We start from the raw sequence: 21,393 nt of genomic DNA on the forward strand, positions 1-21,393 counted from the left end.
GAGGTAGGTCTCCCTGCAGGATTTTTCTTGTAAAACAAAGGGGGCCGAAAAATGTTTGGGAACCGCTGCCTTAGAGGATGGGAACCATTTTTAAGGATTGTTAAAGCCATCCTCTGTACCTGTTTGGAGTACAGGGAGGCTAAAAAAAGACTGTGGCTCACAAGACATGGGTGGTTTGTCATGAAAGAAGTTACAACAACGGCTCTGCTGGGTCTCCGTTACACTTTTTTTTAGCTTTTTATCTTTAAAATGTAAAAAAATGTTTCAGTGTTTGCTACAGGCAGTGCTGTTTACTGACTTTGTAACAGCAACAGTTGGCAGTTGCTGCTGTTTTGACTGTTGATGGTGATTACTCTCTAAGGATGGATGTGGTAGGCACACAGTTGGTGATTACATTTGCCCCCCCCCCCCCCCCCCCCTTTCCAGTATGTGGCAGTGACATTAGCAGAACAGGAAGCCTCTCCAGACAGCACTTAGAGCATGACAGGGCTCATTGATCTCTCACAGCTATGATGATTGTATCTCTCTTCTTTCTCCTCATCCTCAAAGGTAAGTTTCACTATTTCTGTAAAATGCATGCAGCTTATCATTTAATTCAATTAAGAAACACTGTTTTTGCTTTTGACCAATAAAATCCTTTTCAGTGTAAGACAATGGCTTATGTTACCATCTAGTAGCTACCAGCTGACAACCGTTAATTAAATGCTTCAATTTACTAAATCTGTTGTGTTGTGAGCTTCATTCTTTAACACAATTTTAATTGGTTATTAGGAGGATCGGGACAACATAATGATGAGGTGGTAACATTCAGATACTCATCAAGAAAGTTTTATTCTTTTCTTTTTTTCTCCATAGAAACATTTATTTAGTTTGAATAGAAGCTCTCCTGCTTAATCTGCTTGATATAAAACCTACTGTCCAAATAATCTTTCTACTTTTTTCAAATAATTATAAAACACAAAAAACATTGTGAAAAAAATTCAAACTAATTAAAAACAACCTGGCCATGGTTGAAGAACCCAGAAACTGAGAAGGAGATCACGAAACATGTTATTTCAGTCTTTATTATCACTAAAAGAAAACAGGAGAATCTGTGACTGGAGATGAGCTGGGACGCTGCAGGCTGGACTGAACACTTGGGCTGGTACAGAGGAACATTAGGAGTTAATCTTTGGAGTAATTGGAAACCAGAAGTGAGACTCAGGGAAGCCAAGCAAGGATTTATTGATGTTGCCAGGTTTATTGTTTGAAACCTAGCCAAAAGTATGTATTTTGTTACATTCTTGCATGTTTTCCCCATTTGTACCTTCTTGGTTTTTTTGTGAGCCCTTTTGTGTATATCCTTTGCACATTTAGGCATGTCGGGCCTATCCAGCATTTTTTACTTACCACCAGTTAGCTGACAGCTGAACTGTTCTCTTTACTTGAGTCACCAGTACATCCAGCTGCACATCCGATGGTGCAATGTAAAACTAAACTTCAGTCTTTGTCTGACGGTTTTGGGTGCCAAGTGAGCTTTAGCAACAGCCTTGTGGTCAAACAGTGATTAGTACAGAAGCTTTATACTAGAAATAGGAGATGATAGGAGAGAGGAAGAGTCTAGCTCTTCTACGGCTGAGTTGTTTCAGAACCAAGCTATGAGCAGAGGTCAGATTAACTAACTTTTGATAAATAAAAGTCAGCTCACCACTGCTGAATACAAATAGATCCACATAGCACCAAATTTCTACCATTCATTGTGTAACTGTTATACCCACTGGAGGGCAGGCTCATGTTGCTATTCCAGTCTGGATCCAGCTCAGGCATGCAAAAACACTGCGGGAACATTAAGAGGGTAATTCTTGAGGTGATTTTTTAACATTTAATAGCCCATACCTCTTGTGAAGATTATCTGTGGAAATTTAAAATAAATAGCGTTAAAAGATGACATGATATATACTGCAACACAGTAGTTACATTAAAAAAAAACAGGTTTACTATTTTCTTTCAGGTGGAAATACCTCCACTTTAGAGCTACAAGATGGTGCTCAACTGATGCCCAATGAGACCATGACCAGAGGTAAGTAAAACTAACTTTGAGTTCACAGAAGTTATAGATGTGTGCATTTATATTTTTCTCTTGTAGGCTGATCACCCGCAGGAGGCACCATATAGGTCAGGTGCAATAAGTGTTCAGTGGCAGTGCAGGGCAGAGATCCTGGCAGCTTGGCTTGTTGTTAGTTCCTGGAACATGAAACATCAGCACTCTTGTGAGAAAGGAGCCTGACCTAATGAAAAGGTTGAGAGACGGTGACTAGATATAGTCAGGCTCACCTCAGTACACAACTTCGGCTCTGGAAGCAATCAGGAGCTGTCTAGTTTATGTTTCCAATGTGGAGTCGCCCTTGGTGAGAGGTATGTTTGTTTGCTGCCAGTATGTTGGGGTTTTCCCCAGGGGTTATGGAATAACCAAAGTTAGTCAGAGGACTAACCAAGAAGACTAACTTACTCTATGGACTAGTTGGCCCATAGACTAGTCCAATGTTCCCCAACCACTGTGCCGCAGTACAGAGATATGCCAAGAGAAATGATCAGGTTTGCTGTGGAAGATTATCTGGTTTCACCTGATTGGTACTCTAAGGGACCGGCATGAGTAACGGGCAGAACAATTACATTCCCTTCCTCTAGAGGGCAGTATAACTTCTTGCTCCAATTAAATGGGTTGCCAACTTACAGTAAAATGGAAAAAGACAAGGTAGAAATTACATAATAGTCATCCTGTGAGTGAGATGACAGCGCGTAATATCAATAGATAAATATTTGAAAAGAAAAAGTAGTCAGTCTGACCTGGGTCCTGGAGATAATTCCGACCCAGATGAAGGTCCTAGCATGGGTAGTGGTTTGAAGAAAGCAAAAAAGATATACTGGGGACAACCCAAGCTAATTCCACTATACCTGGTGCACGTGGAAAAATTATCAATATGCTTTTTGTAACATTTTTGTTTGGTGGGGTGCCGTGTGATTTTTCTAATGTGAAATATGTGCTGTGGCTCCAAAAGTGTAGGAAACACTGGACTAGTCCATATTTACCTTATGGACTAACTATGGTTTGGCCATAGTTAGTCCACCTATGAATATGAGGTTACCCTATTAGGACTAACCTATCAGAGGTTAGTCAGGCAGCTCTGACAGTAGCTGTGGGGGGAATATGGTGAGGCCATGAAACAAGACTTTTGTTCAGCCTCAACGCAATTTAATTATTATGCCAGGGTTTCGTTGTGTATTGTATTGAGTTCCTGTATTAATTTTAATATTAATAATAAATAGATTATTAATGAACCCTTTCTGAATGTATGTATAGATCTTTATATTTCAAATAATGTAATTAGAGAACTGATGAGACACATCCTGCAACCCAAGCCTTTTAGTGGCCACAAGAATCAGGATATCGGCTTTCATTTGTGAGTCAGTGCTTTTAATAGATTGATAAAAGGTTTCTGAAGCAGTCAATATCTACCCACAGAGATTACTGTGTTTGTCATGTTTAATACAACGTATGTTCAGCAGATCTGAAGAGAACATATATCAATTTTAAAGCCTGGATAATCACCAGGACACTGCAGTTCTTATTGAAAAGCATAATTGAGTGTGTTCAAGTTTACATTTTTTTATGCATTCCTCTCATTACCTCACTAATACAAAATCGAATCTCATTTCAGATAAAAAAGTAGAAATTGATGAACTTTGCATTTTCCTGGCTGTTGCAAACCACCTGAACTTGACTAAAGACAATAATAAGTACACCATGAGCCGGCCCGTTAGACACCACACTCACCCTTTGACAGTAGTGCTTGAAATGAAAATCTATGCCATCTTAGATATGGTAAGTTGTACTTCTTTAGAGTTTTTTTAAATGTTTTTTTTTCTTTAATTAACGTATTAATTTGACAAATGACATTTATTAAAAATAAATGTGGTGTGTGTATTTTCCATGCAGCCATTTAACAGTTAAATGGGCAGCTGGAAAGCTTTGCATACATGTTGTATTGTATTTGGGACCACTGCAGTACAATTAAAAGAAAAGTATTTTCATAAGCAATAACTTATATTTGTATGTATATTGTATTTTATTAAGCTTGACTTGTGACTTGTGACTTCTTTGCTGACAGAGGGAAATTGACCAGACTTTAATTTCTTACATTTGGGTTTCTTTGGTCAGTATTCTCTTCTGTTAAAATCACAACATTTTACTGAAATGTGGAAATTCAAATTATTTATTTGAAAACGTGTCTATTTGCCCCGTCTTTCTGTATTTCTCCTCTTATATATCTGGTACATCTTCATGGGTAGAAATGGAAAAATGAGTACATTTGGTGGGACCCATATCAGTTCTGTGGACTTAAATACATAACTGTCCCTACCGGATATTTGTGGATACCAGACATAACAATTGAAGAGATGTAAGTGTAATATATTTGCACATGCACTCACACTGACAGATCCACATGCAGTAATGAGAGAACATTCATTTATTTTTAAAAATGTCAACAAAGCTAAAACATTATTGATTCACTTGTATAAAACATAAAATAATACACTACTGCTCCAAACTCAAAAAAGCCTATCCATTTATTCATTAAGGTGCATACTGAATCTAGAATATGGACAATACCAGATTGTAAAAACTATTATTTGAAATATTAATTTGGTCCAAACTAATAGCTTGTGTCTTGTGTAGATATGCTTAAGCCTGTTCTTTGGCCTACTTGCATGCTGTACATGCAAACTGACAAAAATAACAATTTTTCAAAATGGTATATGTTACCCTGACACCCCTTTCGGCAATTCACTTAGCCTATAGTTTAAAGTGATTAACTCACAACTCCTTAGCCAGATCTAAGTACCAGTCAGTGACACCCTGGCAACCAGAAAAAAAGTGTGTATTGTTCTATTGATCTAGTTTGTGTTTGTTGGGTTTTTTATTAGATCTTTAGATTTGCCTCCTGGAGCTTTACATTGTAAACTGCATCTCACACCACAATGTTACTTGTTTTTCATGGTCTGTAAAATGGTAAACTACAAGTGATCTCATTTGTCCCATATTTGCTTTCTTACAGGACAGAGAAGGACAAAGCTACTCCGAGTCCCTATCTCAGCATTAGCTCAGCTGGCTGGGTTGAATTCAGAAATGACCAGGTTGTGCTAAGCACCTGCAAAATGCATGTTTACAAATTTCCCTTCGATATTCAGAGCTGCAACCTTTCGTTCAAGTCTATCCTGCACACTGGTGAGTCCATAACATGTTTTGTTTAGGTGAACTCACACCATCAGATATCATATAGGTACAATATACATTATATACAACACATTTCTTGAGGCGACTTTTGTTGTGATTTGGCGCTATATAAATAAAATTGAATTGAATTGAATTGAATTGAATTTCTTCATGTTTGAGTTGGTCACAGTTATTTTTATATTCACTTCAGATGACGATATACAGTTACACTACCAGGAAAACAACACTTTGATCACACGGTTGTCTCGGGAAGTGATGCACACACAGTACGAGTGGCTGTTCATCAACATGATAGTCACCAACAAAACCAACCGCTTGAACTTCAACCAAACTTCTGTTGTTTATACTGTAAGTATTTCCAGCAGAGACACATCAATGGAAACTGTCCCGTTTGCCTATGTTACAGGCCTTGGTCTGTTTTACACAGAAAAATTAGCTCAAATACATCTCCATACTTCCAACTAAAAACCAGTGCATTTGGTATGTAGGCTCTTCTTCATCTGTTTATTAATACGATTTTTACACCATTCTTTTGTGTTTATTTACACATTCTTCTATATTTTCTTGATAGATTTGTCTTGTAGCAAAAACCACAGGTTCACATCTTAACCCGACTTGCTGACCTTATTTTTTTATGCATCAATATACAATTATAATTACCTTATATCTGTCACGATTTGTGAGGGCAGATCATGTGGAGAGAATGAGGTGTGGACCAAAGTGCAGACAAACAGAGATGGGGGTGGATTTTTTTTTAAAAGCAAGTCTTTATTGTCGGCTGCACAAAGCAAACAAAAGGCCACGGGGAGCTGAGATAAACTAAGAAAAACCTAAACTGGAAAAGCTAAACTTGAAACTTCAAACACAAAACCTGAAATATAGAACTAGAAAAACCTGAAACGTGGAAACACGGAGGGAAGAATAGCAGACAAAATGCAGAGGAAATGCAAAGGGAGATACACAGACGAGCCAACGAGGAACAAAAGAAAACATAGACCATGTATACACACAGAGGGTAATGAGGAAAATAGGAAAGAGGAAATACACGAACATAGAAACAAGGATGACTAGAAGTAAGGCAGGGGACACAAGGAAGGCACAGAAACAAAAGCTAAAGACTAGAAATCAGCGAAACACTAAAGGATGTTCCCAGGACAGCTGAGAGATCTCTTCAGCATGTCATGAGGCTCCGCCTGGGCCCCCTCCAAGTAGGCTCTACCCAACAAACCTCACCTAGGAGGCATCAATTAAACACCCTGTTCGGATTCCCAAATCACCCCAACTTGCTCCATGGAGGAGCAAGTTGTTAGTCAGTCTGTTAGTCTGTCTGAAAGGCTGAGCCTAGTAACCCTTCATATGAAGCTCATTTCTCCACATGTACCCAAAATCTTCTTATATCAGTCACCAGAGCTAGTTAACATAAACGAAGATAAGAACAAAGACCAACAAGTAAATCAACAGCTTCCCCACAAGAAACTTTAAGATGTGGTTGAATGTAGTTTTCAAGTCCACAAAATATAGACTATCCAGTACAAATGGAGGTGTTTCTTTGCCATGAATAACTGATTAATTATCCCTAGATAAATATGGCAAAACTGCTTTTTTGATGTAATTGAATAATTCAGTTCAAATTGAAAAAAGCCTGCTTCTCAGTAGTTATTTTAAACATTTAGACACTATAGAATATCATTTAATGTGCACAATTTTGTTAAATTTCCCCTTCTGGTAATCTTAACATTCACTACTCTTAGTCTGGTCATGGTAAAACCCTAATCCACAAAGAGTTAGTTTATACAGGGTAAACATGTTACAGTCAAAAATATATGAGGATAATCAATATATCTGATTAACCAATTGAACATAATTTCACAGATTACCATGAAGAGGAGGTCTATCCTGTACATTGTGAATTTCATTCTGCCAGTCCTCTTCTTCTTGTGTCTGGACTTGGCATCATTCCTCATCTCAGATACTGGGGGTGAGAAGCTCAGCTTCAAAGTCACCGTCCTGCTGGCTGTTACAGTGATGCAGCTTATCCTCAATGACATTCTGCCCTGTTCTTCAAACAGGGTTCCACTTATAGGTAAAGAAATGTATTTAACTGCACATAGTTACAGCAGTTGTATATTCATGCCACAGTTAATTATAAGGATTTACATATCAGAAGAAAAAATCATCTGGTCCGGACCAGTTAGTAAAATTAAGTTAATAGAACCCCAGATGAACAGCAACACATGACATATTTCACTGTCATTATTTATCTGCTCAACTAGGAAACTAAGCCAGTAGCTTGTAGTCCCCCCTTTAGCAGCCAGAACTTAAAGTAATTGTTTTCTCTCTGACTTTATCAGTCTCTCACATCATTTTGGTGGAATTCTGGCTGATTTACTTACATCATTGCTTTAGTTCATTAATTTATGCATAGTTCTCCTAAGGTCTTGCCACAGCATTTCAATCAGGTTGAGGTTTTTGACTGGAACATTGTAGCACTGATTCTTTTTCACCCATTCTGTTGTAGAAATGCTTGGGATCATTGTCCTGTTATCATTCAGTTTCAGACAAGATCAAACTGTCAAACAGATAATCTCATATTTGACTCTATAATACTTTGGTATACAGAGGAATTCATGGTGGACTCAAGGACTACAAGGTGCCTAGGTCCTGTGGCTGCAAAACAAGCCTGAATCATCCTTCCTCCACTGTGCTTGACAGTTGACATGAGATGTTTACACTAACATGTTCTCTTTGTTCATTTTCCAAATGTAGTGCTGTGCATTATGTTTAGTATCTCCACTTTGATTATACTGGCCCAAGGACGGTGTTCCAGAAGTCTTGCGGTTTCTTTAGATGCAACAGGCTTTCTCTTGGCAACCATTCTAAGCTTGTTTGGTCTTTTTCTGACTGTACTCCCATGAACTCATGTTAACTGAGGCCTGTGACTGAGTCTGAGATGTAATTCCTGGGTGGCAGTTTCTCTGAGTGCTACATTGTCTGACCTCAGGATGAATTGGGACATCCACTCCTGGCAACAGTGGCAATTATCTTAAATGTTTCCACTTGTAATTAACATTTCTTACTTTAGAAAGTTGGACTTTAAAAAGTTTTTTTTCCAGACTGATGGGCAGCATCAATTGCTTCTTGTCTGAATTTACCCTCAATCAGTCGTGGCAGATGACTGCCCCTCCCTGGTTTCCTCCTGTTACAAAATAAGTTTTTCCTTCCCACTGTCACCAAGTGCTTGCTCATACAGGGTTATCTGATTGTTCGGGTGTCCTCTGTAATATTGTAGGGTATTTACCTTACTTTGCAACGTAGTGTAAAATGTCATGCATTATTGTTCATCTGAACCATTTACCTAATTTTAGCACCTGGTAAGAACCACATTACTTTTTATTACCTCTGTATGTAAAACCTTAGAAGTTAAAAACCATGTACTTTCTTTTTACAATGACTGTATATCCACATTAATGACACAGCCTGCTCTCCTCAGCTGTCTACTGCATTGGGATATTTGCTCTGATGCTGCTCAGCCTCCTGGAGACAATTTTGGTGATGCATCTGCTTGAGAAAGACTCTGCAGCTCAAGATAATGAGACTAGTAGAGACCAAAGCACAGATGTGAACTGTGGTGACAAATCCAACCCACACAGAAACCTTGAAATTTCTGAAAATTCAGGTATATTTTGGATGTATAGTTATGGTTTATATACTCACAGACACATTAATAATGGTTCAATGTACAACTAATTCTTTATATAAATTTAAATTGTGTTGCCTTTATCTTTATGCCTAATATGTTTTTCCAGATAGTCACTGTGCATCTGTCTGTGATGTACCTGGTGAAGAAATGCAATCGGTGATCAAAGAGGTGAGGATTATTTTACACTTTTAAAGGATTTTTTCAATTTCTTATTTTTTAAGTGTAAAAAAATCTTAACAGACAATGTGTTTGCATGGAAGAGATTATTCTTAACATTTTTGTATATCTGGAATGATCTCCTTTGTTCCAAATGGAGTGGGTAAAAACCATCTGCAAATATGCACTGCTAATGTTAATTATCTTTCTCCAAAACCGCTTTCAGGGGAGCAGCAGTAAACTGACGGACGTGTCCTTTGCTGTGGAAAAAGTTTCAGATGAACCAGGGGCAACTGAGAAACCAATGAATCGACTCAGCAGTAACAGGAAGGAAGAAATGAAGTCAGGCTATTGGACCAGAGTGGTTAAAATCATTAACAGGGCTTTCTTGATTTTTTATGTCTCAGCAGTCACTCTGTTTTTAGGGGTTATGTTTATAATGTGGAACAGTTCTGAAGATGATGATGGGTAGAAGAAAAACCCTCAATAAATAAATTCTTAGTTTAAAAACAAAGTTAAACATTTTGAAATCATTATGCACCGTCTGTTTTCACACCTGTAGTTTCCATGTATTCAAACCAAAGAAGACAGAACAGTCATTGATGCAATGTAGGCTGGTGAGAGTTCATACTGGCATGTTACAAAGTAATCCAAAGATGTAAACGTGGAGTCCTATCCACACTCATAATGTAGTTATGTTTAGTTATCTATTATGCATCATCAAATTTAAAATGACCCACTGTAGAAAATACTGACTTTTAAAGCATTATTACAGAAACTTGGGGGACAAGTCTTGTCCTCAGTCTGCTATCTAGTATATGTTTAAGCTTCTAAAGTTCAAACTGGTCGCAACTTTGTTATATTTATTACTTAGTTTTTAAAGTTAAAGTTAAAATGTACCAACTAGATTAATATGATATATTATTTTTAAATATTTATTTTTAAACAGTAAGTTGTTTTGTTTTTTTAACATGTTATACCGAAAGCTGATATGTACACATTGGGTCTAACCCAGTCTGACCTCAATGATTTTGGTCATTGGAATTTTGACTGGTACTCCTCTATAATGTACTTTCATTTTCTTTGAATTCATTTAAAATGTGTATTTATTTTTGATGAGAATTTTAGTAAAGTGACATCTGTTGCTGTAAGTCTGGAAGTCATTTGATGGGCTGTTAGTTTGTGTATGTGTATGTGTATGCATGTTTTTTATGCGATAATGGCTTTTCTTGCTGGGTTAAGGTTAATTATATGATTGGAAAAATGATTTAGCCAAATATTGAAAATGAGAATTTCTCCATATACAGTACTTCTTGTGGATGAGATTGCCTTGGCTTCAAAGTTACACTGTGAGGAAACCTGGAGTCATTTTTGCCCAGGACATCCTTTAAGGTTTTGCTTTCTAACTAACTGTTTTCTTTCATCTCTGCCATATCAATAAAATTAGAAACATTCTATCTCAGAATGATACTAGTTCAACCTAGTTCATCCATATATCACTTCTAGACCACACTGTCATAACTCTGTATTATTTGGATGTTCTAGAAACTCCCTGAAAAGCCTTGGATTTTCAATCAGTTTTTTTTTCTTGCTGTAGCAAGTGTACTAACATGGACTAGAAAAGAGAGACCATATTTCCCTCTATATCTGTTTACTGGGTTAGGTTAAGATTAAATCCAGAAATGACACACTCTCCATTGTTATCAATGAAGAGTTTTCAACCAGACTATTTCTGGTTACATAACATATATCTTCTGATGTAACTTGGACAGAGTCATCGAAACATCAGACACCCTCAGCCAGCCTGTGATGATGAGGCCCTGGCTTGTGTCCAATTCATCTTCCAGGCCTTTGAAAGCTTCCAAACCCTGCTCATCCTGATGCCACTTTTCCCATAAACTTGCTTGTGCCGCAACCACAATTCAACCTGGTTGATTGCCCCATGTCTTCCACTTTTAGCTGGTTCTGACCTCAATGCCTGCTGCAGAGACTTTGTTGTTGCTGGAGTCCCTGTATAGCATCACTTGCTTGGCAGGGTGACCATGAATTCTTCCAAAACACAAGGTGAAGGGAAGTTTTCAGCTTGTTCTCGCTGACAATCTGTGCAGGTAGTGCCTAATCCTCCTCTCAAATCCTTAACATGGGTCAGTGGAAACTCATAGACCTGCAGTGGCCAGAGGAGCTGAGTTGTATCTAGGTCTGGATTAGGCGACCCTGAAACACCTTTAGTTATTCTGGTTTTTAGTTTTCACTGCTTTTCACTTTCCATGTCTTTATATGTCACTGCAATAAATTATCTCTACTCTCTACTCTAGTATGTACTTTGTCTTTCTCTCTGTGCTAAAGCCACTGCTGAATTTGCACACATGGACTATGACAATAATTATTATTACAGTGGTGTTACATTCAGTGGTGAGCTGAAGGGGTGCCCCAAGACCGAGTATAAGATAAGTAAAGATTATTTTAAAATGTAAATCATGTAACTGACACTTTTCAGTCCTAGAATAAAAATATTAAGACTATTTGAAAGGGTACACCGAAGAGTGTCAAGAAAGCAGGATTATTGAGCATGCATCAATTTATAGTAGTAAACAAAGAAAGTGACTGTAAAGAGTGACTGGCCAGTTGTATGGAGATGAGATTGTAGCCAAGCATTTCACTTCTCCTTCTTTGTTTTCCATCCACCTTTATTGCAGACAGAGGAGAAGCTTTAACTATTATTTTGGACTGTTAAAAGTGGAAGTCCACCTTTAAATTTATTACTTTGTGTTTTCCAGTTATGACCTTTAAGACCACGCTGGTGCAGGGCACACTAACTACAACAAGGTAATTGGGAATAGATGCAAACAATGATAAACAAATATCAAGTGGAGGGAAATTAATTCGCTTTTTTATCTTTTTGAGTTTGCCCCCTTCAAATCTTCCTCTGCTGGAAGATGAAGCTAAAGTTTCTAAAAAGTCCTTCACCACATCTAGCTTTTAGCAAAGCTGATGAGGAAGTGGATGGCTGCCCACATGCATTGAAGAGATTGTATGTAAGTGTGAAATGCAAAGAAAACACCAGTCTTTTATTTGAAAAACCCCCACTCTTTTACAGCAAAATAAATTATGACTATGGGTTAAATGCCTTTACCACATAAAGTAATAAATGTGATAAACAAACATGTATCACACATTCACCAAGGAAAGATTTTGTTTCTATCAAGTTTCTATCAAAATATATTTTTCCAAAGTATTTTTCTGCTGATTCTTATCATTTCCTCAATAAATAGTTCTAAATTCACTTGTTTAAAGTAATCATCCCTTTGATACCACAACAACCTAAAGTAGTCCACACGTCTTAAGTGGAATTTATACAGCACCAGTACAAAACAATGATTATCACATTTTATTAATTTCTACTAATAAATATTGATTTTGCTTTGATTTTGCTGTTTATTTACTTTCACATTCAGGCAGTTTTTTTTCACTGACTTTGTAACACCACCATTGGTGTTACTGGTTGCTAATATGCTGCAGCCATTACGCTCTTACAATTGATGTGGACATAAATGTGCAGTAAGTCTTTACATTTTCCCCGCCCTCTTCCAGTGAGGGCAGTGAGATTAGTGCAGCATCTGCAGACAACATAGAGAGGTTAACACACTCACAGCCATGAGAATTGTGGGTTTCTTTTTTCTACTCCTCCTCAAAGGTAAGCTGAGACGTTATTGTGTACTGCATGTGTGTTAAATTTATTGAAAGACTGTTTTTACTTATTATAAATATTTTAGTCTAGGGTAGATGCTTGCTTCTCATCTTGTAGGCATCTCTGTGATGTATCCAGTTGGAATAATTTACTGACAATATTTACACAAATGAGTAAGATAAACCTTCATGGCAAGTTTTGGTTGCTAAATTCCTGCTCAAACAAACTATTACTTTTCAAAGAATATTATATATAAGATTTGCTAAGTGGATAAAAGGTATAAACTGAGCAATTAGCTGATCTGGGCTGGCAGTAAAAGAGGCAGCCCAGATCAGTCATGAGTGCAGCTTTTCTTTGTGGCTTGCATAAAATGGCAAAATGGTTGATATTTGTAACTATTGTCATCTTACTGTCCTTCCTGGATGATGAAATATGTAAAGTAGGAAATTTTGCTTTTCATTTTTGTATTAAAAACTAATTTCTTTCAGGTGGAAATGCCTCCAGTTTAGAGACACAAGATTATGGTACAGAACAAACACTTCAAAACTTTTTTGCTCTGTGTTTGCCCTGTGATGAGCTCGCAACCTCTCCAAGCTGTGCCCTACCCTGCCAGCCCCATAGTGACAATGAATTGTACAAGTTGATAAGAAAATAGTTAGATGTTATTAACAGATGATAAATATGAATAATCTAAGAGGTGTGTATTGTTTGTTTATTTGTTTGTTTTTTGCCAGATGGAAGTGCTTCCAGTCCTGCGATACAACAATTTGGAATGTCATGTAAGAATCTAATTATATAAATATTGTGTAATGATTAAGCTTTCCCATTTCTTTAGTCAGGCAGTGTTTTTGTTGTGGATTATTTTCCTGACTAAATAAAGAAGAAATAGTAAGTACACATGTACTTGTGAGCATTTTAAATGGATTTGATGCCATAAAATATAGCTGCTCCTCCCAAGGTGAATATACTAACAGATAAATAAATTAAACCAACACTTACCAAATACCATATACTGAAAAATGTGGAAAATAACATCCCATATGTTCTTCTTTCAGTTAATTACCCTGCAGAGATAAAGAATCCTGAAGATATTCTGATCTTTGAACGAATGCGAGGTATGAAACAAAACCTTCAAAACTTCTTTTTCTTCTTCTTGTCTTTCTTCTCAATCTGTCTAATATTGTAGACTGTGAGTATACGTGCAGACTGAACCAGGTTATTGTTTTAATTCTGGGTTGAGTGTTTATGCCTGTATTGAGTCAATAACAACTTGCTGAAACGTATGCGTTTAGAAAACTGAATTTAAATGAAGACTTGTTTTTAAATTTAATTGTCTGCTCAGATCTTCACATTTACAATAATTTCATTAGAGAATTGATTACATATACGTGCTCAATTCAGGCCTTTTTGTAACCACAAGCCCCTAGATACTGGGTTACATTTGTGATCCCATGCTTTTCATGGCTTGTTAAAAGGTTCCTGAAGCAGTCTATACGTATCCACAGAAGTTTTGTTCTGTTGTTCATTGACACCATTAGCTCATAAGCATTAACATGGATAAACATGAAGTTTGAAGTCTCGATAACCACCAGATCACTGAAGTGCTTTTTGAAAGCAAATTAAATTAGCATGGAAGAGTGGAAGGTCGAATTTGTTTTTTCTTTTTCTTGCAGGAATTTACTCTCTAATGCATTATATGTGTATTCATTTCAGATAGACAAATAGACACTGATGAAAGTTGCAGTTCTCAAGCTGTTGTAAACTACCTGAACCTAACCGAAGACAGTGACAAATACACTCTGAGCCGGCCTGTTAAACGCCACAATCATCTTACATGGATATTTGTTGAAATGAAACTTTTTGCCATCCTAGATGTGGTAAGTTATTTTTACTGTTTTGTTTATTTTTAATGGCTGCTCTTGTTTTTTATGCTATATCCTCTGTAGCTGATTAAAAGGATCGTAGCGAACCATTTTTTTTTTTCAGCTACATTCACGTAGCTGGAAATTTTTAAAATACTGCATTTCAGTCTGGACAATTTAAGTCAATTAATTACTGTCATTTCCATCTGTATGTGACAGATACAGATGGAATCTCCCCCCTCTCTGACTACATGGAAAGTTGTTGATTAAGTCAGAAAAGGCATGGAAGGGGGAGTTGTGGTGGACTCTGGTTGCAAAGTGGTTTGCAGATGAGTGTGTCTTTTGTCCTGTCTTCCTTCCCTCACCCCCAATCAGTCGTGGCAGTTAGCTACCTGTCCCCAAGCCTGGTTCTGCCGGAGGTTTCTTCCCGTTAGAAGCGAGTTTTTCCTTCCCATTGATGCTAAGTTCTTTCTCAAAGGGGGCCGTTTGATTGTTGTTGTTTCTCTCTATTAATTGTAAGGTGTTTACCTTACAATACAAAGCCCCTTGAGGTAACCATTGTTGTGATTTAGTGCTATATAAATAAAATTGAACTGAATTAACCGTATGCCATTAGCCATCAGATGATGTGAGATGGCACTGAGAAAAGCTCAGCTTCTCCCTGAAGTAACGCTGCTCAATTTCTTTGCTCACAGAGAGAAACTGATCAGACCTTCATTTCTTACATTTGGGTTTATTTGGTGAGCCTACTCTTAAAAATACATAATTTCTCACTCTATTGGTGAAATTAAAAGTATTATTTTTAAAATGACATTTTCATCTTTTCCTCGCTTTTTTTCCCTCTACTTGTACCTCGTCTCTCTTTTTGTCATTCCTCTGTGCAGAGATGGGACAATGAGCACATTTGGTGGGATCCAAATGAGTTCTGTGGACTTGATCATATATTAGTTCCAACCAAGCTTTTGTGGATGCCGGATCTAACTATTGAAGAAATGTAAGTTTAATAAACACTCACTGATTCACAAACAGTCACTACCGAAGAAATTAAGTTATTGTTTAGAAATGACAAAAGCCTGAGACATTTAGATTAATTTGCAGAGAAAACATACATTTTCATCAAGCTGTAGCCTTTCAGTCATCAAATAGCTAATGGAATAGAAAATATAGCTAATAAAAAGGTTAGAAAAAAACAATCTGACCTGAGACATTAATTTTGTCTTTGAAACTTTGAATCACCATACAAAAAAACCAAGAGATGCAATGATCACAGTGCATCCATTGTCTTGAATGTGGTGATTTTGTCAGACATCACTGCTTTGCAGACAAAACTGTTTAAGTCCTCTTTGTTCAAAGTTTTTACCGGTAGCATTCTTCTTATTAATAATAATAATATTATTAACGATCCACTATCTCACCTTATAAGCCTCTTGAAATCTCTCTCAAACGTAGAAGTGATATTTTTCAGGTCATTTTCTTCTGTAATATTCTCTTCTGTGCTGTATCTGAATGCAGCAGCCTTCTAAGGATCTGCTAATGCGAGTGGTCACAGTACAGCAGTTAAGTTTAAGCCATGCGTAAGATCTTGACTGAAGATTTTAAAAAATATCAAAATGTGTTTGAACTTCAGAAATTAGACTTTGGTCACCCTAGTTTCTTTTTAGTTCATAGCAGTTTAAAGCAGCGCAGTGAGTAACTAAGATGTGGCGCACAGAAATCTAGATGAATCTTCCATTTAATCCCCTCCCACCAGTAGCTAGTTAGCTGTTTTATGCTGTAGATACTAAACAAAATACCATTCTTATACCTGAGAGTTTTTTGTTTACATAGTAGGTGTACTTAGGTTGTTACAGTCCGTAACAGATAATATACTATTTTTAGTTACCATAATCTAATTTGTTCTCATTGGTTACTCAGGACAGAGAAGGACAAAGCCTCTCCAAGTCCTTATCTCAACATTAGGAATTACGGTTGGGTTGAATTTAGGAATGATCAGGTAGTGCTAAGCACCTGCAAGATGCACGTGTACAAATTCCCCTTTGACATTCAGAGCTGCAACCTCTCCGTGAAGTCTATCATGCACTCTGGTGAGCCCATAACATTTTGTTTGCATGTGTTTTCAATGGTCTGATGAACACACAGCATCAGAAACCACAAGATGTATTCCTTCCTTGTTGGACTGCTCACAGTTATTTTTATATTTCACTACAGATAAAGAAATTCTGTTATACTACCAGGAAAACAGTACTTTGATCTCAGCGTGGTCTCGTGAAGTGATGCACACACAGTACGAGTGGCTGTTCATCAACATGTCAGTCACCAACAAAACTGTTAACCATTTTGGCTTCAACCAAACTACGATTATTTACACTGTAAGTATTGCTAAAAGCAGGATAAAAAAAATGTTTTTCAATCGGGTAATACTTTAGCCACACTATGATGACTCATGTTTCCACAGCAAATAAAGGATATCACTATCCATGCTGCTGCGGTTTAGTAAGTTGTAGAGCAATGCAGTGTGCTTGTTGCCAAGTTAGCTGGTTCAAATTAGCAATGATATATTTCAATTCAATTCAATTCAATTCAATTTTATTTATATAGCGCCAAATCACAACAAATGTCGCCTCAATGTCGCCTCTGAAATGTATTTCAGATAAATACACTTTATTAAGGGGGAGAAAAATAAGTGGAGGAGAATGGATGAATGGATGGATAGTCACTTTATTAATATACATAAATTACTCATATAAATATTTCATTTGTAAAATAGAGTGTAGGTGTACAGAAATGTTCCTTTAAATTTAGCATAACAATGGTGACAGGAATAATGCTAAGATCTTTGCAAGTCAAAGTTACATACCGATCAAACGGCATTGATTCTCAGAGAAAGCAGACATTGTTAACTACCAAGTAAAATAACTGAATGTACAGCACAAAATAGATAGATGGAAGGCCTCAGGGCAAATAATCTGCAGGTGATCTCTACAAACCACAAGTTGCATCAATCAACAAAAATATATAGCCAGTCCAAACTGAGGCAGCGGCGGCATGTATATGACTCCTACCTATAACGGCTAGGGAACAGCTGAGCAAGGGAGGGATGCTCAGATAGAAGATACTATTTATAATTTATAAATAAATATAATACAGAAAAGGGCCATCAGATTAATAAATAATGCAGGGTACAGGGATCATACAAATAGACTATTTTTCAAAATGCAAGCTATTAAATTCCAAGACTTGGTGGAGTTTAAAACAGTGCAAATAATATATAAAGTAAGAAATAAAATGCTTCCAAAAGAAATCTGTAAATTGTTTATAGAAAGAGAAGGTGGGTATAACTTAAGAGGGAAATGGAATCTAAAAATACAAAGTGTTAGACATACTTTTTAAAGTTGTTCTATCTCTATAGCAGGAGTTAAATTATGGAACAGTCTAAGAGAAGAAATGAAAGAAAGTAACAACATAAACCAGTTTAAAATGAAATATAAAAAACACATTTTTAACAAATATAAGAATGAAGAAAACAGGGTTAACCAGGGCGGTAATGTTGCTCGTAATAGTGTTTTAGTTTGTTTGTCTCATAATTTGTCAATCTGCAAACGTTCAGTCCTCATTTATATGAAAGTAACTATACTGTGGTGGGGCTTGTTTATTTGTTTGTTTGTTTGTTTTTGTCTTTACTTTTGCTTCATATGTTGTTTGCTTAATTTAAGGCTAAAAGAAAATTAAATCAATGAGAGGTAAAAGTTGAGGGGGTAGGGACTAATAAGTGTATACTTCTGCCTACTCCTTTTCAAACAAAAGAATGGAATAATATTTTGTAATGATTGTGAAGGCACATGTTTGAAATAAAAATGTACTGAACTGAATATAATATTCTTTTTGCTACTGCACATTGTCACATATTTTTTGTTTATTGCAGCAAAGAAAATGTTTGATATTGTTACTCACTCTGTGGCTATCTTGTTAGCATATGTATAGTTACCTCTATCCAACATAACCACCTGACATAAAATTTGGCAGATTACCATGAAGAGGAGATCTGTACTCTACATTGTTAATTTCTTGCTGCCAGTCCTCTTCTTCTTGTTTCTGGACTTGGCTTCTTTCCTGATCTCAGACAGTGGTGGCGAGAAACTGGGCTTAAAGATCACTGTCCTGCTCGCTGTCACAGTGATGCAACTTATTCTCAATGAGATTCTGCCCTGCTCTTCAAACAAGGTTCCACTTATAGGTAATGCAGCTGAATCTTTGTTTGACTGTGCATAGTGCACCAGTTTTAATGCAGAGTTGAGATCTTTTATCACTGAGTTATTTGTTTTAAAACACAATTAATTTTAATAATGACCAAAGCAACCAAAGATGTACTGATCCACCCGCAAAACACTTCAAGCTGCTCATCTCACTGTAACAACAAGTAACTTTGCTGACTCAACACATTATGTGTCATTACTGGGATTCTGGCCTTCACTCTAGTGCTCCAGTCTAATTTCACTTCAGTTAAGTTCTGTTGTATCACATCAAATTACCAGTACACAGCCAATACAGTTAGTGCTTTGAGCAGTCCAATCATGTCAATTATACATCCCCTGGCATTTCACATAAAGAAACAAACTTACCAGTATATGAGTGTTTATTTTATTTTGCAGGGCTAATTGTTGTGCAAACCTTAATAAGTCATATCTGTATGATTTTAATACTCTACTCTCAAAATGTTGCACTCTGAAAAGGAAAAGAATAAAATACAAATTAAAAAACTGCAAAATTCATACAATGTTTCATTAGTAGACACCAATGGCAGTTTTTAACTTTAAAAAATGGTTATGTGCTGCTGTAGACTGTTGGTTAATCTGGCTTACAGACTCAATAATTATTTACTTCTCCATCTTATTGATGCTGTCTGCTCTCCTCAGCAATCTACTGTATTGGAATTTTTGCTCTCATGCTGCTCAGCCTACTGGAGACAATGTTGGTGATGTATCTGATTGAGAAAGACTCAACAGCCCAACACAATGAGACAAATGGGGACCAAAGCCTGACTAAGAGATGTGGGGACAAACAGGGCAAATCCAACTTTCAGTGCTCTTTTAGAGGTATGCTGTCCCATAGTATCATATAAGCTTATCATACAAACCTCTATTACCCTTGCAGGTTTGTATGTGTAGGTACGGTTTACAAGCTCAGACTGTTTCAGAGCTTACTATACACTGATTGTTTGTATCATTCTAATGGTGTGGCGTTCTGTATGTCCTTTAGACGTGACAAAATTCATTCACTGTGCATCTGTCTATGCAGCTACTGATGAAGCACCACCTGTGACCAAAGAGGTTAGATTAAAGTACAACAGCTATTATATGCATGGAAGAAATACATCCCTATACTGAATGAGAAAAAAATTACATTAGAAGGCAAAAAATGTTTATTGCATGTAGCAGCCACTAATAGACCATATATGGCCTAAAACCTTGTTAATTGCCTTTCTACAAAACCACATTAGGGTAGCACCAACAAACTGATGGAGATGTCATTTGATATGGAAAAGATCTCAGATGAGCTGGAGAGGATTGAGAAAACGGTGAATCTGCTCAACAGCAATGGGAGCAAAGAGGAGAAATCCGGCTACTGGACCAGAATGGTTAAAGTCATCAACAGGGTTTTCTTAATTTGCTATATCATAGCAGTCACTGTATTTTTAGGAACTATGTTTTTATTGTGGAGAACTGCTGAAGACTAGTATCTCTAAAGTCCAATGAAATAATAATGATAATTAGAATAATTAGAATAATTAGAATAATTATAAATATTGCTGATTACATGTACTTATGTGTGGTCTTTGTTCACACCTGTAGTTCATTTCCTTTGGATTAAACCAAGGAATAGGCCAGTTAGGTCAATTTTGTCACATCTGATGCATCTAACATTTACTGACCTGTTATACATTACTGTATGTATTACACTCTTTTGATGTGAAAGGCTCAGTTTATTCTTCAAGTACACAATTAATTATTTAAAGTCTAGTGTTTTGTAAGTGTAGCTGACAAATCGAGTTAAAAGCTCATCTGTGGGAATGTAAAACAATGTAGCTACTGCTGCTTTATGTGCACATTTACAACTGTATGCTCTTTTAATGCGTAGTCATTATGTCTTTCTATAACAACCAAAAAACTAACCAAGAGCATGTATCAAAGATGATCAAATGAAAAAAGTAAAATAAATGGAAATTGGAATGTACAATCAGCGGTCTTTATGAGGTACACTTGTTTAACTGCTTGTTGTTGTAAATGTCTAAATAGCCAATCAAACATAACCAGCCAATCAACCCAGCACCTTTGGGATGTATTGAAACATTATCACATCATGGATGTCCAGCTGACAAATCGACAGCAACTTTGTCCTACTATCATGTTAATATGAACCAAAATATTTGAGCAATGTCTAAATGTGTGTCACAGAGAATTAAGGAAAGTGTTCCTGTTTAGTGTATGTGTGTGGGTGAGTGTGCAGTCCAGAGAGATCTACCTCCACGCTGTAACTATCCAAAATGGTAAATACTTTTTCTTCTTTCTTCTTCTTATTATTATATAATATATTTAAAATTTGGTGCAGTGTTACACTATTGCCAATTTCTAGAAGGTTGGCAATGATAAAACATTGGTTCTGGCTATTTCTTGATGTTGTATTTTAAAAGTTGCAGGTGGTGGATTTTTTTTTT

General features: G+C 36.6%; 2 protein-coding genes across 2 annotated transcripts; both read left to right on the forward strand.

Moving 5' to 3' along the window:
* The first annotated feature begins 509 nt into the window (after positions 1-509).
* On the forward strand, positions 510-9,603 carry LOC102797738 (5-hydroxytryptamine receptor 3A-like). The gene is made up of 11 exons (XM_087845121.1): positions 510-549; positions 1,991-2,059; positions 3,699-3,862; positions 4,149-4,193; positions 4,330-4,439; positions 5,097-5,266; positions 5,466-5,623; positions 7,148-7,358; positions 8,766-8,951; positions 9,082-9,143; positions 9,358-9,603. The coding sequence occupies exons 1-11, from the start codon at positions 510-512 to the stop codon at positions 9,601-9,603; spliced, it is 1,461 nt and encodes a 486-aa protein (XP_087701247.1).
* A 7,186-nt stretch (positions 9,604-16,789) lies between these two features.
* LOC102797451 (5-hydroxytryptamine receptor 3A-like) lies at positions 16,790-20,427 on the forward strand. Its single transcript, XM_035907783.2, has 5 exons — positions 16,790-17,050; positions 18,705-18,915; positions 19,595-19,774; positions 19,938-20,008; positions 20,179-20,427. Exons 1-5 carry the CDS (start codon positions 16,790-16,792, stop codon positions 20,413-20,415), a joined length of 960 nt encoding a protein of 319 aa, XP_035763676.2. The 3' UTR covers positions 20,416-20,427.
* Positions 20,428-21,393: the final 966 nt, after the last annotated feature.

This window comes from Neolamprologus brichardi, chromosome 8 (assembly GCF_056152115.1).
Source record: "Neolamprologus brichardi isolate AB-2024 chromosome 8, ASM5615211v1, whole genome shotgun sequence".
Taxonomy (NCBI): domain Eukaryota; kingdom Metazoa; phylum Chordata; class Actinopteri; order Cichliformes; family Cichlidae; genus Neolamprologus; species Neolamprologus brichardi.

Excerpts from the sequence above, each read along its gene's own strand:
- LOC102797738 (XM_087845121.1), top strand. The coding sequence starts at position 510 with ATGATGATTGTATCTCTCTTCTTTCTCCTCATCCTCAAAG. Across the intron at positions 4,440-5,096 it reads GACATAACAATTGAAGAGAT|GACAGAGAAGGACAAAGCTA; the intron begins GTAAGTGTAATA and ends GCTTTCTTACAG. Across the intron at positions 5,624-7,147 it reads AAACTTCTGTTGTTTATACT|ATTACCATGAAGAGGAGGTC; the intron begins GTAAGTATTTCC and ends ATAATTTCACAG.
- LOC102797451 (XM_035907783.2), top strand. The coding sequence starts at position 16,790 with ATGTGTTTTCAATGGTCTGATGAACACACAGCATCAGAAACCACAAGA. Across the intron at positions 18,916-19,594 it reads AAACAAGGTTCCACTTATAG|CAATCTACTGTATTGGAATT; the intron begins GTAATGCAGCTG and ends TGCTCTCCTCAG. Across the intron at positions 20,009-20,178 it reads CACCACCTGTGACCAAAGAG|GGTAGCACCAACAAACTGAT; the intron begins GTTAGATTAAAG and ends AAACCACATTAG.